General features: G+C 34.1%; 1 protein-coding gene across 5 annotated transcripts in view; it reads left to right on the forward strand.

Moving 5' to 3' along the window:
• The first annotated feature begins 3,929 nt into the window (after positions 1-3,929).
• The window catches only part of muc5d (mucin 5d), a 54,751-nt gene continuing 40,569 nt past the window's right edge, over positions 3,930-18,111 (forward strand). For 3 of the 5 annotated variants that reach the window (XM_087311677.1, XM_087311679.1, XM_088651688.1), the window contains exons 1-8: positions 3,930-4,000; positions 12,222-12,367; positions 12,452-12,508; positions 14,639-14,674; positions 14,758-15,022; positions 15,386-15,497; positions 17,674-17,761; positions 17,844-17,929. In XM_087311677.1, the coding sequence (XP_087167803.1) occupies positions 12,280-12,367; positions 12,452-12,508; positions 14,639-14,674; positions 14,758-15,022; positions 15,386-15,497; positions 17,674-17,761; positions 17,844-17,929 (732 nt within the window). In that variant the 5' untranslated portion in view covers positions 3,930-4,000; positions 12,222-12,279. The remainder of the gene's footprint in view (positions 4,001-12,221; positions 12,368-12,451; positions 12,509-14,638; positions 14,675-14,757; positions 15,023-15,385; positions 15,498-17,673; positions 17,762-17,843; positions 17,930-18,111) is intronic. The other 2 variants (XM_087311676.1, XM_087311678.1) reach the window with 1 other exon arrangement.

Here is an 18,111-nt window from a genome sequence, read left to right on the forward strand (position 1 = left end):
ATATTGTGGTAATATAATATAAAATACTAAACATTACATCAAGAATTGTAGCTATCCATATGGGGAATAAATGTCAGCATATATGGCGCTCATTTAGGCCTAGACACAATTATTGATAAATATTTATTATGCGAAAATGTAACAAAAATGCAGCACAATGTATATATATATATATATATATATATATATATATATATATATATATATATATATATATATATATATATATCTATATCTATATCTATATCTATATATATATATATATATATATATATATATATATATATATATATATATATATATATCTTTGGAAATTATTTCCCAAGTTATAGTATAATATAGTGTAATAATCTTTTCATATTATTTATTCATCTTATTTATTTTAGTTTGGCTAGAATAAAAGCAGATTAAATATATTTTTTTAAATAATTATAAACATATATTTGTGACACAATTATCCAATAACTTGCATAATTAGCCTATAACATAATAACTCAGCCGTTTATTGAACTTTACGCTGAAAGCTTGTCTTGCAAAATAACTAGAAAATGTGTCATGGCAAAGACAAAATAAATTAGTAACTAGAAAATAAGCTATAAAACAATTATGTTTTAAATGTGTTTAAAAAAATCTTCTCTCTGTTAAACAACACTTGGGAAATATTTTTAAAAGATTAAAATTTAACCAGAGGGCTAATCCTTTTGACTTCAACTGTATATTTTCAGAGCTGGTTCTGACACCTGTTCATCCTAAGAGTTCATTCATTCATCTTTTTTGTCGGCTTAGTCCTTTTATTAATCTTGGGTCGCCACAGCGGAATGAACCGCCCACTTATCCAGCAACTTTTTACGCAGCGGATGCCCTTCCAGCCGCAACCCAAACACTCATTCACACACTACGGACAATTTAACCTACCCAATTCACCTGTACCGCATGTCTTTGGACTTTGGCGGAAACCAGAGCTCCCGGAGGAAACCCACGCGAACAGAGAACATGCAAACTCCACACAGAAACACCAACTGAGCCAAGGATCGAACCAGCGACCTTTTTGCTGTGAGGCAACAGCACTACCTACTGCGCCACTGCTTCGCCCATCCTGTAAGTTGTAAATAATAAATTAATTAATAAATAAAATATATTTTTGAATAAAATAAATAAATGAAAAACAAATATAAATATATAAGTAGTCACTTTTTGTAATTTGGCAAACTTTTCCAGTTTAAGAGTTTTTTAAATTCAAGATTAATGTTATTTTAAACGTTTGCGCTCATTTTCTTTCTCATTCTACATTTAGTTTTTGTGTTTTATAATTTTACACGTGTTTCACATTTTAATGTTATGATTTTTCGATCCGTGACCGAGATACTTTTGGTGTGAATTTGATCGCTTTTGAGTATAGGTCAAATGCGCAGCTCGCTGAAAACAAGCTGTTGAATAAAGTCAAAATTTTTTTTGCCCTAAAATATTTATGTAGCTTGATTTTGACTAGATTACTGAAGGCAGGGGCTGGTTTGAGGGTGTTTTGTTGTATTATTTTAGAGTTTAAACCAGAGCTGTCATTTTTCACCTAAAAAAATGTTCATTTGTGTTTTGAAGATGAATGAAGGTCTTAGGAAATTGGAACGAAATGATGGTGAGTAATTAATAATATAATTGTAATTTTCGGTTGGTCAGGCCTACTTCAAATGTGTTATTGATTGGCTAACTTTGCTAACTAATCTTATTTTAAAAGAACACACTCTGTGCTTAGATATATCTGAATTTTATTCACATTAAAGTAACTCATAACTTTGTGTGTTTTGTGTAGTTTTGTGTGATAAATTCAACCAAGACTTTTTCTAAATATGTACCTCTATCTACATTTCTGGAGACCCAGAAATACGTCCCGGTGGGTAAGTTTTTTTTTTTTTTTTTTTTTTTGCAATTTTAGTTTTCCAGAATCCCCGATAGGCTGCTGAATGCGCTTTTTGAGATCTCAAATTTCTCTTGCCAGTACTATTTACGCCTGCTGTTCTCGTGTAAACCCACCAGAGGCCACTGTTTGACTGACTGAATGACTGACAGATTGACTGACTCAGCCTCCTTCCCTAAACCCAACCAATTTTATTGATTGACCCGCCCACCCACTTACCTGAACCTAACAACAATTTTCAAAAGCAATCCAGAAAAGGAAAAGCCCTCATCTTATTTTTTAATCAGGTTTACCACATTCTCACCCTGTTATTTTATTTTTTGCTTTCTGTTTTACCTGCTTTCTGGAACATTTCGCCGGACTCGAACTCTGTCATCGTGGTCAACTCCAGGGCCGGAGTGGGACTCCTTTTCAGTTCTGGAGTTTTAAGCCTCAGACCGGCCCACCTCAGTTCATAACTGACTATATTAAAATAAGGTCATTTCCAATTTTCAGTTTCTAATTACACTATCACGTCTTTTTTTTTTTTTTAGAAAACAGCTGCTTTAGAACTTCAAATGTTTAACAACCATAACAGTATTATATTTCTTAACAATAAAAATGAAAAAAAAAAAAATATTACTCAGGCGAGGATCAAACCCCGGACGGCGGCGTCATAACCTAACGTGCTAACCACTGGACCACAACAGTGAGGATGCAAGTAAATAGATAAAGAGAACAAAGCTGCGGTAAAATAATGAATAAGAAGACTGTGGTCAAGTAAATTAATTAATTAATTTAAAAAGTGTGACTGCTGAGAGCAACAGATTCTGGAGCTAGGGACACCGGCTCTCGCGGCCAAAAAACGGACCGGCCCACCGGGAATTCTCCCGGTCCTGCCGATTAGCCAATCCGGGCCTGGTCAAATCTCTGTGTCTCAAGTCTGCCGTCGTACATGGAGAGCTAACAGGACAAACTGATTGCAGTGGGAAAACCGTCCATATGGAGGTTAGCGGTTAGCTGGTAAGTGCAAAAAGGAACGATGTCAAACTGCCCCGTGTCGTTCATTTAAAAAATAAAATACAGCCATCTGTACCTCTAACTAGATAATTTGTGGTCTACAGAAACGGTTATAGGGCTACGTTTTCAGATAGTGCATGTGTTGGCTAAATTGGAACCTCTTAGAATTGACTTAGTATTGTTTTATCCTTTTACTTTGTAAAACTGAAAGTTCGTACATACTTGAATAGTTTTAACAAAGTGTAGTTTGTTACAAATACATTACTAATACATTTATGAGTGTATTTGATTTATGAGTGTACTGTATATGTAGAGGTATGGAGTCCTGTGTTTCATTGTATTTTTATATAGCTGTTATGTTTGCATTGATAAGTCATTATTTAGGATTAGTGTTGCAATAAGTTCAGGTTAGTTATAATGTGTTGATGCCCATCATTATTTTTTTTTTTTTTTATTGAACAACAAATATACAATTTAAACATGACATCCAAAAAATACAAAAGTAACTGATGACATAAATTAAAATAAATTACATAAATTAAACAAATAAAAAGACAATTCAACATAGAGATCTTTACAATGATAATATTTTAACTTAACCGATTAACAGCAAGAGTACTAATCAGTTAACTTCAGCTCCTTTGCCACAATAATTGTATTCATACATTTTTCGCTCTTAATATATTGGAGCGATTCTATATACAAATGAAAGTCTGCAATAGCAACCTTTAAACAAGGTTTAGAGTTATTTAACCTGCATTTATGAACATGAAATTTACCAAACAAAATTAAAAGATTCAATAAAATTTCCACAGATAAATAGTTTGAAACAAAATAAAAAATAACGTCTTTGGGGGTCAAATTGCAACTAAAACCTGATTTTTTTTTACATACAATGATAGATCTTCCCATAAATTTTTTGAATATTAGATGCCCATCATCATTCAACCTGTATGTCCTGGCGAGTGACGCTAGGGGGCGGTGAGTGAGCAATACGTGAGCCGGCGCACGCGTTCATGAAGAAGTCACACTGCCAGCACTGAAGCACTTGTCATTTCATTGTGTGTGTGTGTTTGTTTTGTATTTCAGGTAAGATGTATGATGTGGAATCGAATATTATGTTTAATATGTGTTTAACAGTGTATATAATGTGTTTGAGGGCTGTATATGTATGTTTAAATGTATAAAATAACCGCATCAGCGTACTCGCAGCAGACTTGCGGCCGCGCGCACGTGCAAGTGAAGGCCGCCGACGTCCGTTAATGGATCAAACCCCGGACGGCGGCGTCGTAACCTAACGTGCTAACCACTGGACCACAACAGTGAGGATGCAAGTAAATAGATAAAGAGAACAAAGCTGCGGTAAAATAATGAATAAGAAGACTGTGGTCAAGTAAATTAATTAATTAATTTAAAAAGTGTGACTGCTGAGAGCAACAGATTCTGGAGCTAGGGACACCGGCTCTCGCGGCCAAAAAACGGACCGGCCCACCGGGAATTCTCCCGGTCCTGCCGATTAGCCAATCCGGGCCTGGTCAAATCTCTGTGTCTCAAGTCTGCCGTCGTACATGGAGAGCTAACAGGACAAACTGATTGCAGTGGGAAAACCGTCCATATGGAGGTTAGCGGTTAGCTGGTAAGTGCAAAAAGGAACGATGTCAAACTGCCCCGTGTCGTTCATTTAAAAAATAAAATACAGCCATCTGTACCTCTAACTAGATAATTTGTGGTCTACAGAAACGGTTATAGGGCTACGTTTTCAGATAGTGCATGTGTTGGCTAAATTGGAACCTCTTAGAATTGACTTAGTATTGTTTTATCCTTTTACCTTGTAAAAATTTTTTGAATATTAGATGCCCATCATCATTCAACCTGTATGTCCTGGCGAGTGACGCTAGGGGGCGGTGAGTGAGCAATACGTGAGCCGGCGCACGCATTCATGAAGAAGTCACACTGCCAGCACTGAAGCACTTGTCATTTCTGTATATGTATACAGAATATGTATACAGGCTGTATATGTATGTTTAAATGTATAAAATAACCGCATCAGCGTACTCGCAGCAGACTTGCGGCCGCGCGCACGTGCAAGTGAAGGCCGCCGACGTCCGTTAATGGAGATCGCGGCGACACAGGCCGCGTGTGATTATATACATATAAAACAGATATGATATACATATAGATTAAAATAACGTTTATTTAGTGTGAGTTTACAGTTTGAAACAGTGATGTGGGTTAGTACAGCTTCATTATAATATATAAAAATGTTACAATATTTATATAATAATAGTAATGTTAATTTAAAATAGTTACTGTGTTTATTGCTGCAGTAAGAGTTTTATAACTGCTTTTGTATACCTGTCAACATTGGGATTTAAAAATAAGTGATATGCCCACCGTAATAAGGTTTATTAAAAAAATACTATATGTTAATTTAGAGCTGTTAAATTGTAAATAAACAGTTGACATGTTTTATTATTATTATTTACAACAGAAAAAAAATTAAAATGTACATTAGCAGCAAATACATTAGCAAATAGTTAAGCTTAATAAAATTAATAGCTGTTATAAAGAAATAGAATCAAGCTATCAAATCTCCATAGCCATTTCTTCTCTGTATTGGCAAACTTACACATTCTGATTAAAGATCAACGAATAAATCTGCTTTCCTAATTTTTATGCTCATTCAAGATGAAATTAGTTGTGTTTGAAAAATGAACCACCAAGATTGACGTCTTCAGAGAAATACTGAAATGCAGGAGAAATACGGGAAAATACCTTTACGGGAAGATAGCGGGATGGAACTGTAAAATATGGGAGAATCCTGGGAAAAAACAGGAAGTTTAACAGGTATGCTATTGATCTGTAGTAATGTATATTGAGTGGAGAATTACAGTGACTTATATTGTCTATTCATTGCCGAAGTATATTGGTAAATTGTATATTTGAGTGTTTATTTGAGTATTTGTGTGTTAAATGTTAACATTTATGAAGAAGTCACACTTCCAGCACTGAAGCACTTGTCGCAGCATCTCATTGTGTGTGTGTGTGTGTGTGTGTGTGTGTGTGTGTGTGTGTGTTTGTTTTGTATTTTAGATTGTGCAGTGTGTCAAACGATTATGGTGAATAGAATCTATCGCTGTACTGGTCATATTATAGTAAAATGCTTTCTTTGATAGGCTGTTAAATATATGTAAACTTAACATCTATGTATCAAAGGCAAGAAAAATAATAGTAAACAGAGAACGATGAAATATATTGACGCGCTCATATAATGTGTACGGGCGCCGAGCGCGTTCACGTGAGAGTATGTACGCTTTTTGCGTGTCCAGTCCGCCTGTGGGAGCGAGTTTAAGTTAAACAGTGAGAACAGCGCCTACCAGAGTCACAGAATACCACGGTCGCAGAATTTGGTGTAACACCGGTTCCAAGCAGCAACTCATTTGAATTGGGAAAATATTTGTTTATGGACACTTTTTAGTCCTATCACACATTAAAGTGAATTTTATATAAAATCATGTTGTACACAGCAGTCTCTGGACTTGCTGCATCACAAATACCAAAATTTTACCAATTTATAAAAAATGAATCACTTTCTGGCCAACGGATATAAGGCATGGACATATGTTGTGATCGTGATTTTCGAAAGTATTACAGCGCTTTGTAAAGGTGTATTATTACCATTTGTTGAGTCTCCCCATACAGTTTGATATAGCAATTGGACCCGGAAGCCGCTTAATGTGACGTCAGACTGAACAAGCGGATAACAAACTATCATTATAGTGATTTTTTTTGCTACGTACACTTGTGGTATAACACTAGAAACCAGCAAGTTGTCTAATTGTACAATTATAAAACACTTGCACTTAGGCACGGGACGATAACCGTGTTCAAGGTATACAGCGGTTTGGAAAAGTAAAGGTTTTAAAATAGTAAATTTTCTGCTATACTGTTCCTAAGGTATATGTACAATTATTTACTTATTTATTTGTTTTTGTTTTTTAGAACAACAGTATTTCCAGCAGAAAAAATATCCAAAGATGTTGTTTTTAAATTGTAAAAAAAAATTGTGTTTTACAAACTAATGAAGACCGCAAAAGTCAAGGATTTGAATTATTTAGCCCAGTGGTTCTCAAACTTTTTTTCATCAAGTACCACCTCAGAAAAAATTGTCCCTCCAAGTACCACCATTATGACCAGTGTTGAAATACAGTAGCGTAGTAGGCCCAGTAAAGCAGCTACAGCTCTGCACAGTTTAAAATTGTGGCAGATTAACTACTATTATTAATAATATTTATTATTATCAGCCACTTTAAACATTATCAATAGTTTGAACATTGAAACTGTACTGTGCTTATATGTACAAAAAACGAACAAACAAAATGTTAACGTTTAAATAAAATGTGCTTTTAAAAGTTCGTTAAAAATGGTAGGCTACTGTTCTTAAAAAGTAAAAAAAATAATAATAATAAATCCTGTACTTAAATGTAAGTGTTACCTATAGTATCCTCTTCATCAAAACCTGCAAGTGTTGCTTGGACCTCATAAATACAGGTTATATGTCATCTTATTCATGTAGAAACCATTTTTTTACATTTTCAAATGTATGTTGCATGTACATATGACATATTGGATTCCTCTGCGGACCACTAGAAGGAAGAGCGCGTACCTCTAGTGGTACACATACCACAGTTTGAGAACCACTGATTTAGCCTAACATGTTTACTGCTCTAAAATATCATAAGTGTTTCTAAAAATTAAATATACTGTGTTCAAAGGTGAAAAAAGTTTTTTTTTTTTTTTTTTTTTTTTTTAACCAAGACATTTTAAAAGAATATATTTTAGAGCAGTAATCACAGTACTGTGAAACAGTGATATTTTTGTCCTAGGTTATTATACCATCATATCGTATTCTGGCCCATGCCTACTTGCACTGCACAGTATAACACTAGAAAACCACTAAGAATGATAGCATTGTAAAACTAAGTGGTTTAGTGAAAGTATACTCACTTATGGCCTAGTGGTTAAAGTCAGATTCGAGTCCTGGCACCACTAGGAATTGTTGGTGGAGTTTCTACGTGCTGCTTGTGTCCATTAAATTCAATGCCCAAATTCTGAGCTTAGAACAAAGTTCACAAACTATTTATTTACAAATGTGTACTAGTATACTCTTGAGTTCACTTGCATTACAAGTGAAAAATGTCCACTTGTAGACTTTAAAGCATACTAAAAGTGGGCCAATTTAGTCACAAATGGTATTATTGCAGGTTTGCTTCTAGTTTACATTAAGTATTTGTATTAAGTAATACATCTCTATATTACTTAAGTATATTTATTAAATATATTTATTGTTAGCAGTTGTGACAATTTGCCTACTGTATGTGTACTGTATAAACAAGATATGGATCAATCACTCAACTGTGCTAATTTATAATGTATCTAGTGTTACAGGATGTTATATTAATGTATCCTGCAGTGGAGCTACAATCATGTATCAAGATCTTGATCAAACACAATAAGGGAAGTAGACCACTTTATATTGATATAGTTACATTTCTGTGTAAATACACATTATTTATTATTTCTAAAATTGTTTCTTTGCACGCAATGCAAAACTAGAAAAAAACAAAGAACATTAGATAAGAAGCAGGATGTGGGTTTTACATAAATCTACATATCAAACCGTGCAAAAACAATTGCATAGAAAAGTATGGCGTAGGCAACAGTGATTCAGCTGGCTGTTCCAGTCATCTTGATTTAATTTGAATTATTTAAAAAGGGATTTTCTGTGGAATACAATCAGATGTATATTTTTGAGAGAGTCAACACAGCGGAATGAACCAGCAATTTCTCTGGCAAATGTTTTACCAGTGGATGCCCTTCCTGCCCCAATCCAGTAAGAACTGGTGGTCTCGTATGGCATGGTCATTTCCAATAGTGCGCAGTGAACCGACTTACTGTATAGCATCATTGTGCTTCAGGCGTCCCAAGTTCAAGTCCTGGCTTGCAGACTTTTCCCAATCCTGTCTTCCTTTTCTCTTTAGTCTCCATATATAACTTAACTTCCTCTCTACATGTCGTCACATGACAAAAATAAGAAGTTAAAACTAGGTATAGGCCGGTATAAGATTCTGATGGTATGATAACCTTGGAATAAATATATCACAGTTTTGCAGTATTGTGATCACTGCTCTAAATATATTTTTAAATGTCTGGGTAAAAAACAAAAACTTTTTGAAAAAAAATGTTGACTGTTTTAAAACCTTGACTTTTCCAAACCAAGGTATACCTTGAAAACGGTTATCGTCCTATGCCTAGTTAAAACTGCATAATTTAAGGGAAGGTGAAGGCGGGAACATTCCCACAGCTCTCTGCCACGCCCCTCTCGTTTTATGATTGCGTTTGAAATCGTCTACTACTCGGTAGGTATTTGAATTTAAATTTACTACTTGATTATTAGAAAAATATGTTTTATACAGTATGAATGTGGGTTGTATTAATGGAGCTCGGAAGTATTATTTCTGCCATTTGTCATCATCACGTGACCTACAAAAGTCAGTTGCGTCGCTTCACTCACATTCATGAATTCCCTCGTGTGGCATCATGGGATAACTTTGCGTCCATGGGATGCACACTTTAGAATCTCGCCAGAAGTAGTACGTCATCTGTGTACTTTTTGCATACTGTTTTTCCAATTCTGTGAATGCAGACATACAACTCGGCTTGCATTCTATTTTTAGAGCACTATTTAGTATGGAAGTATGTGATTTCGGACGCACATATGTTAAGCTAGTGTTTTCAATCCTGGTCCTCTTGTGCCACAAGGCAACTGTGTTGAACTTTATAATAATATAGCTTATAGCTTACTGTACAGTTTATAATAGTTTTGATTTTTACATATAGTGTTGAATTACATTTTTTTTTTTACATTTTAAAGTTTTATATTAATGGATGGATCATTTTTTAAGACTAATAATGAATGCAATTCTCAGAATGAAAGTTAGTTTGTTAGATGAATACATAAAGTTGTTCTAATATTTCAGTGTTTGCATTAAGTTTTATTTAATATATTTTATTTGTATTTATTATTATTTTTACAGTTGATATGTTAAAGTGGGTAGCAGAAGCTTCACAACAAGAAGGTCGCTGGTTCGGGCCTCGGCTTGGTCAGTTGTTATTTCTGTGTGGGGTTTGCATGTTGTCCCCGTGTTTGCGTGGGTTTCTTCCTGGTGCTCCGGTTTCCCCCACAGTCCAAAGACATACGCTATAGGTGAACTGGGTAAGCTTAACTGGCCGTAGTGTATGTGTGTAAATGAGTGTGTATGGGTGTTTCCCAGTGATGGGTTGCAGCTGGAAAGCCATCTGCTGCGCAAAACACATGCTGGATAAGTTGGTGTTTCATTCCACTGTGGCAACCCCTGATTATTAAAGGGACTAAGCTGAAAAGAAAATGAATGATTGAATGTTAAAGTAATTTGCAGAAATAAATTTTCAAATAGGGAAAAATCGTTTAACCTTGCCTTTGCATTTTTTTTACAACCTGTTTAATGAATGTGATTTTAAGATCTTACATAAAGTTTTGTTCGAAAATAAATATTTATTCTGTTTTAATAAAAATACAAAGATATACAGTTTAAGTCAGGATTGTTAGCACCACTCTTAATTTTAAATTCTTAAAAAAAATTCACAGAGTTAAGATCTCTTTCAATACTTTTCTAAATGTAATAGTTTAAATAACTAATTTCTCATTTATTTTGGTCTTTGCCATGATGACAGTACATACTATTTGTCTAGATATTTTTCAAGACACTAGTATTCAGCTTAAAGTGCAATTTAAAGGCTTAACTAGGTTAATTAGGCAAGTCACCCTTTCAGTGGTTTATTCTGTGTCCAATGAGAAAAAAATGTATCCTGTTAACCTTGCATATCTTGTAATACTTTTTAACCTCTGGGGTCAATTTGACCCCAACAATTTAAACTTCTAAAACTTCCTAAATCCCCCCCCCTTTTTTTTTTTAAACTAAATGGTCATTTATGTCACAGTTGACTCCTTAAATAGCCATAAAAATAACCCCTCCACTACCCCCATGCCCTGCCTCTTAGATATCCACATTTCTCACAGCATGACTATGGACAAAAATGGCAAATCACCATCAAATTTTGCTAAATTAAACAATTTTGCTAAATAAAAAAAATGCTAAATAAACCCAATACTGGAAAAAAATGTATGCATTTGGTGTTTTCATTGTTTCTAATATGTATTTGTAACAATCACCAGCAATTTAGGGACTGTAGATCGCTGGTGGACTACACACATCACAAACTACCACTTACAGTATGCATTGCACCAATCTACACCTGCTCCAGCTGACTGTTGTCCGGACATTCACAGACACATACAGACGAACACAGCTGCAGTGCATTCCACTTAATTACCTGGACTATATATTTCAGTTTGTGTTTCCTTCGCGTTGTTTTTTTTTTCGTTACTCCCGTGATGGCCGTGTGTTCTCTAGTTTGTTGTAGTTTTGTTCTGGTTTGTTTAATAAATATATGTTAAACGCTGCATTTGGATCCTCACCTTGTCTTCCTCCTTTGCACTACACATCGGCACGTAACGATATTAATACATATTTTTTAAATTTGGTCTAGAATCGCCATTTCTTTTATGAAGGACAAAACATGAATTATGTTGAGTCAAACATTAAAAAGATAAAATTTTTAAGGGAGCCAGTAATTTTGACCTTAAAAATTGTTTTAAAATATTTTTAAAAAACTGTGTTTATTTCAGCCAAAATAAGACTTTTGCCAAAAGAACAAAATAAATAAATAACAAATATATTATATTAAATAATAGTATAGGAGATATCTTGAAAATATCCATTCTCTGTTAATCATCACTTGAGAAATATTTGAAAAAGAATAAAAATTTCACAGGATATTTAATAATCTTGCCCCTAACTGTATATCATATATTGCCATTCATCCCAAAAAAAACAGATATGAAATGTAGTCAATATCACCCAGTCTGTGATAGATGGTGGAACTGGATTGGCATGAACAGTTGAATGTCAGCAGATGTAAGCTTGGCATGTGACCTTCCTGAACTACAGCAATAATTAATTTATTTAACTTCCCTAGAAAACAATGATGTCATTTTATTATCGAAAAGTATACACCCAAGATTTGCATAAAACTGTTTAATCTCAAACTGATCTAGAGGACAGCTAACATTAATTTGTTGTTCGATGCAATCTCTGATATTGCATAGGTGGGATCCACCTTTTAATCAAACTTGATACTCTCCCTAAAGCAATATTTTTCCTATAAAAAGATGAAGGCTGACGGTAACCTCACATTATCCCCGGAGGATGGACATGGTCTTCATTGTCAGGATGTCCCAGATGTGGATGGTGAGATGGGTCGTACTGCTGGTGGGACTGCAGTCAGTACAAGCAGGTAAGCCCATTACAGTCTTTTCTGTTCTCATTTTACAATATGCAATATTATAGTAAAAATGTGTATGTCTTTTTATGTTTGAAGATTTTATGTCTGATTATGGAGATGAGGTTAACCTTCGAGTGACGGACCAGACGACTGGTAAATATTTCATTTAGTTTTTCATGTAATGCATGGTAATCAGGTGAATTTTCAGATACATTTTTTAAAGTAGTTTCAGAGAAATTAATGGCATTTAAAATGTCATTTCTGGGACAATTTATCATTGCAATTATCAGTAAAAAATAACATTTAAAATAAATGAATAATATCATAATATCATTTAATAACAGAAAAAATAAATAATTTTAAAAAGTCAAAAACGTTTTTTTTTATTTAGTGCCTTGTAGAATCACAGTTTTTGTAGAATCTGTGTTGCGCTTTGGAGTCTAATAGAGCTGTTGCCATCAGCATAACATAATGAGCCCTATCACACACCCGGCGCAAGATGTGTTTAGTGCGATTTGTTGCTATTCTCAGACCAGCACATACCCTGATTTAAAAAAAATAAAAACCACTGCCTTCATGCCCTCTTAATCTCGGGGGGCTTTTTTCAGTCTATTCATTACAATCTGCATTTGTATAATGTTATTATAAGTCATAGTATTATTTATTACATGCATATTTATATTTGTTATAACAAAAAGTTTAGATTTGTCCACCTGTCAAGTTTTGTAGATGTATGCGTCACCAAATGGGGCATAAGAATAGGACGCGTGTTTGGATATTACTCAGTTTTCGACCACACTTCGTTATTATTGTTCATTTATTAATTTGCTGGAAATTAGAACAGAATTTAGAAATAGCTTTGAAACAAATCTTTGCGCTTAACAAACAAAATTAAATATGTAGGCTAATGGATATCTTCAGTGCGAACAACACTGTTTCCTTATCCACGAAAGTAAAGGAGTAAAGAGTAAAAGTAAAGGGGCTGAATGGAGAAGGTTTGTTCTTTATCCTTGCGTGGCCGATGCTTTGTTTAACTATTTTCTCTCTAATAAAGCATTCAGGTTTCCTCTTACAAAGTCTGCCATGTAAACTGCAAATGTGTCATGGTGTGAAGCAACTGAATCCTAAAGGGAAAAGAAGATGAGACTCTGATTGGTTTAATGCACGTTATGCTAAAAACAAAAGAGAACAAGCACAACCCTGTTAGACCATGCGACCGTATTTTTCCGTCCTTAAAATAGCAAAAGTGGATTCGAACATGCTCTTCATGCTTTTGCACCATGGACTTTAGACTTAGATCGTTAAAATAGAGCCCAATATGCATGTCAAAAGGTAGATTTATATATGCCAGAGGTCTGTAATAAAAAAAAACATTTTGAAGACTGTATAAAATAATATGATCAATAAATCAGTTTAATTTCTAACCTAAATATGGCTTTCAAGGTTCATTTTACTTAAAGCAATTAATATTCTAGTTCTAGTGAACAAAATGAGTTTGTCAAGGCAAATAGGATCTAAACCAGGAAAAGCGGATACTTGTGATTTTAAAAATATAAAATATTCATAGTTTTACTGTATTAATTTTACCAAACAAAATTAATCATGAATACTAAGACAATTAAAAGTCAATCAATTAGCAAATGAGAACACTTAGATTTTTAATTATTCATTTAAATAGGGCTGCACGATATTTGAAAAATCTAACATTGCGATATTTTTTTATTCTGTGCTTCATATTGCGATATGTTTACAATTTCACTAGATGAGTTGAATAACTATTTGGAAAGAATTTATCTATTTAAATTGATTTGGATATTTTTTTTAGCAGAGTGGATACAATATAATAAATAATCGACAAGCATAGATAATCTTAATAAAGAAACCGATACCAATTAAATACACTGTGTTTTATTATTTTCTGAGAAGTCGAACTGTATTCAGATATACAGTAATTGTATAATCAAATGTAAAATAATACTGTATGGCCTTTGTTTTATATACAATTCAATAAAATTAATTGTTGTTAATTTGTCATAGATGCAAACGGTACAATTTCTCATGCCCGAATGCTTTTAAAATCTTCACACAGTCACGAACCTCAAAAAACAAATGCGAAATGATAAATATAATCCAGAATCAACATTGCATATACTTGCGATGTGATCATTGCGAATGATCACGTTGCGATATCGATGCTAAAACGATATATTGTGCAGCCCTAAATCAAATGATAAAATGTGTGAATGTAGATGGATAAAATTCTCCTCGCCTTTTTATTTTCAGTGTTCCCAGGCATGGCAAATGTGATTGTAACTGAAGGTACGCAGTCCTTCATAGTTTTTATAATCATCTTTAGTCTTTAGAAAAGATCAGATTCATAAATGATTTCTCTTTTGGTGTAGCCGTACCGAATCCAGATCATCAGTCCACGATCTGCAGCACATGGGGCAATTTCCACTTCAAGACATTCGACGGTCATTTCTTTCAACTGCCAGACACGTGCAGCTACGTTCTGGTAAAGATGTGCAACAGTCCCGTGTCTGATTTCAACATTGAAATCCAAAGACAGATTGTAAATAACTCAATCACGTTTGGCAAAATCACGATAAATCTGGAAGGGACAGTCATTGTACTCACCAACAACGACATCATCATGGGAGACCAAGTGTAAGTGTGTTTATTCTTTTCCAACTAAACTTTAAATTTAAGACTACATTCAAATGTCTTTTTTATAATCTCTTATAATCAAAAGATTTCTTTTGTTGAATGTTGTTTTTTCCTACTCTAACATGGTTTTAAAGTTACATATAAAATTGACTGTTAAAAAAAGAAAGTGCTAAAGTTGTTTGTCATCAGATAAACATAAATTTTAAGGGGCCAATACATAGCTTTGAGGTATGCCAGATAATTTTAAATATCTGCAATATTGATGTGTGAGTGTTTATTATTTTATTAACTAAATTTTACACTAAATGCAAATGTCTTGGTTTATATTCCCTATTCCCTTGGTTTATATTCCTATTCCAACAGGGTGTACGATTCAACCTATAAGGATGGAATTACCATTGAGCTGAGCCCAAATGTTAAGATTTCCAACAAACATGGAGTGTCTGTCTTTTGGGAGAAGGACAGATCGTTTTTGGTATGTTTATTATTGTCTGTTATGTTTGAATGCACTCTTAACACAACTAGTTGACATTAAATTGTGTGGAAACCTATTGCCTTAAACGTGTTAAGTGGTTAGTTGAAACTTATCAGCTCTAGTTTAGTTAACATAGAACTACATAGAACAAGGATGTCAAACTCAATTCCTGGAGGGCCACAGCCCTGCACAGTTTAGTTCCAACCCTAATCAAACACACCTGATCAAACTAATTGAGTCCTTCAGGCTTGTTTGAAACCTACAGGTAAGTGTGTTGGAGCAGGGTTGGAACTAAACTATGCAGGGCTGCTGCCCTCAAGGAATTAAGTTCGACAACCCTGACATAGAACCATATGTTAATTTAACCATTTAGCTTGTTACTTTCAACAACTTAAGTGGTTTCAGTTATTGGGTTTCCACACAATTTTCTAGTAAAGTCAACAATTTGGGTTAAGTGTACTGTATTTAGTATGCAAAATTGTACGTTAGGATAAATAAGGTCTGCCTTCAGTCATCTAAGTGTCTTGTAACATGTCCAAACCATGACCGTGAATTAAAAAGTGCTTTTAAAAGATCAATTTTACTGTAAAAGAACAGGATTGGAAAGGGCTAACACAGTAATTTTATTAATAAACTGCAAGTTCAAGTATTCTGGGAAACTTCTACTCCGCTAAATTATATACATGTTGGGAAAAAAGTTATTCAAAACTCGATAAATCATTGTCTGCAAAGACATGTAACGGTGGTGTTTAATATTTGAACGAACTGAATATTTTCAGTTAACATGCTTATTTCTTTTGCACTCAACTTATGTCATTTAGACTAATGGCGAAATGTATGATCTGTAGTAATGTAAATAAAATTTAAGAATTTAGTAGTATTGTGAATAACAATCAACTTGAGGTCACATTTCTTAATTGTTTGTGAAGGATATCTGCTGTAAATTCAAGGTGTTAAAGTTCACCGTAGGACATGTTTGGATGTGGAAATGTCTAGAGTTTTGTATTACTGTGTAAACACAGAAGGTTTATTTAAAATACCATCTATAAGTGCTCACGCATTTTCCACAGTACATGATAAGTATTAAATAGTTGCCCATGTTTGCATACAGTTATTTTTAAAAGAAACAATTTTGTTCTGTGATGCCTGTTTTTTTTATTGTGTGTTTATATTTGTCAGGACACAATTAGAAACATTTTGTTTCTACTCTTTACTTTCAAGATCATAAAAAAATCAAGTTCTTCTGTACTTTGAGTCACGATTAAATTAAGTCTTTTGTGTCTCCAGAATGTGTTAAAATAGGTTATCAGATCATTGAATACACATGTGGTATAATAAATGATCTGAATACACTTCCTGTATTCCTGAAGTCTTAGCACTCATCAATTCCTGCCACAGCTGGCAGCAATAGACACTGATACACACACAGCTGAAGCTCATCTTTACTGATTACATGGACTAACTTTCCCATACACTTTGCTGAGTCTTGTTTAGCTGTTGCATTTGATTCAAAGCGGTTTCCTTGTTTCTTATTATCCCGTATTTTGACTTTTTGGTATGTTTGGTTTGTTTATCGTGTTTTTTGATGCTTTGCCGCCTGTTTTAAACCTTTGCCTGTCTTATTTCGAAATACGCTTTTGGATTATCTATTGCACTGTATTTACTGGGTTTTGACTCCTGCCTGTCTGACCATTCTCAAAGCTGCATTTGGAACTACCCTTGTCTGCACCTTCGTAACTTCTGGGAGTTGTAGTTTGGTAGGAATATAGGAAGTGATCTTCAGCAGAGGCAACATTGCTGGCGATCGCAGTAATACCCCGTTGAAAATGTAAATTTTTTTTTTCAGTCAGAGTAAATTTTAGCTGTTTTGCACTAGAGCCTTTGAATGAAAATAAACTGGCACTCCCTGCCCCCTCTTCAGGCATGTCTTTAGAATAATATACCCACCATTAATTGTCAGATAAACACAGCACAATGACAGACATAGACTACTAAGTACCAAAAGAGCCAAAGTGCCAAATACCAAAGTCAGACTGAATCAGGAAGTTTCCCTTTGGTTATTTGTGATGATTGCTATTGTGGATTTTATTCAGCCTTTCTGCAACAATGAATGAGCCACACAGAAATGTTGCAAGTTTTACACAAGTCCTTGATTTGTCCACTATTTCATTTACAGATTGAGCTTTCAGAAAAGTACAAAGAAAAGACCTGTGGACTATGTGGAAACTTCAATGGTGACAAGTCTGATGATGCCTTTAAAAATGGTAAACATGTTGATGAAACCTCTTTAAGTAATTCAGCTGTTGATATTTTAATATACAATATACAAACATTTGTTTATTATAGAATATGACTTGGCTACATGGAAAGAGTCTTCATCTGAATCCTGTGGGCACATCGAAATGCAACTTAATGGTCAATGTGAAAACCAGGTATTATGACAATTTAAATGTGTACAGATTTTGTAAATATGTCTGAATTTCAGGATTTCAAAGTCAGCTATTGGGAAGTAACAATACATTGATATGGATCAATAAATCAATCAAATGATTAACAATATAGTGTATCAGTTATTTGCATAAAATCAATACATCCATATTTTTTGGTGCAATGC

Source organism: Danio rerio, chromosome 25 (assembly GCF_052040795.2).
Source record: "Danio rerio strain M-AB ecotype USA chromosome 25, GRCz13ab, whole genome shotgun sequence".
Taxonomy (NCBI): Eukaryota; Metazoa; Chordata; class Actinopteri; order Cypriniformes; family Danionidae; genus Danio; species Danio rerio.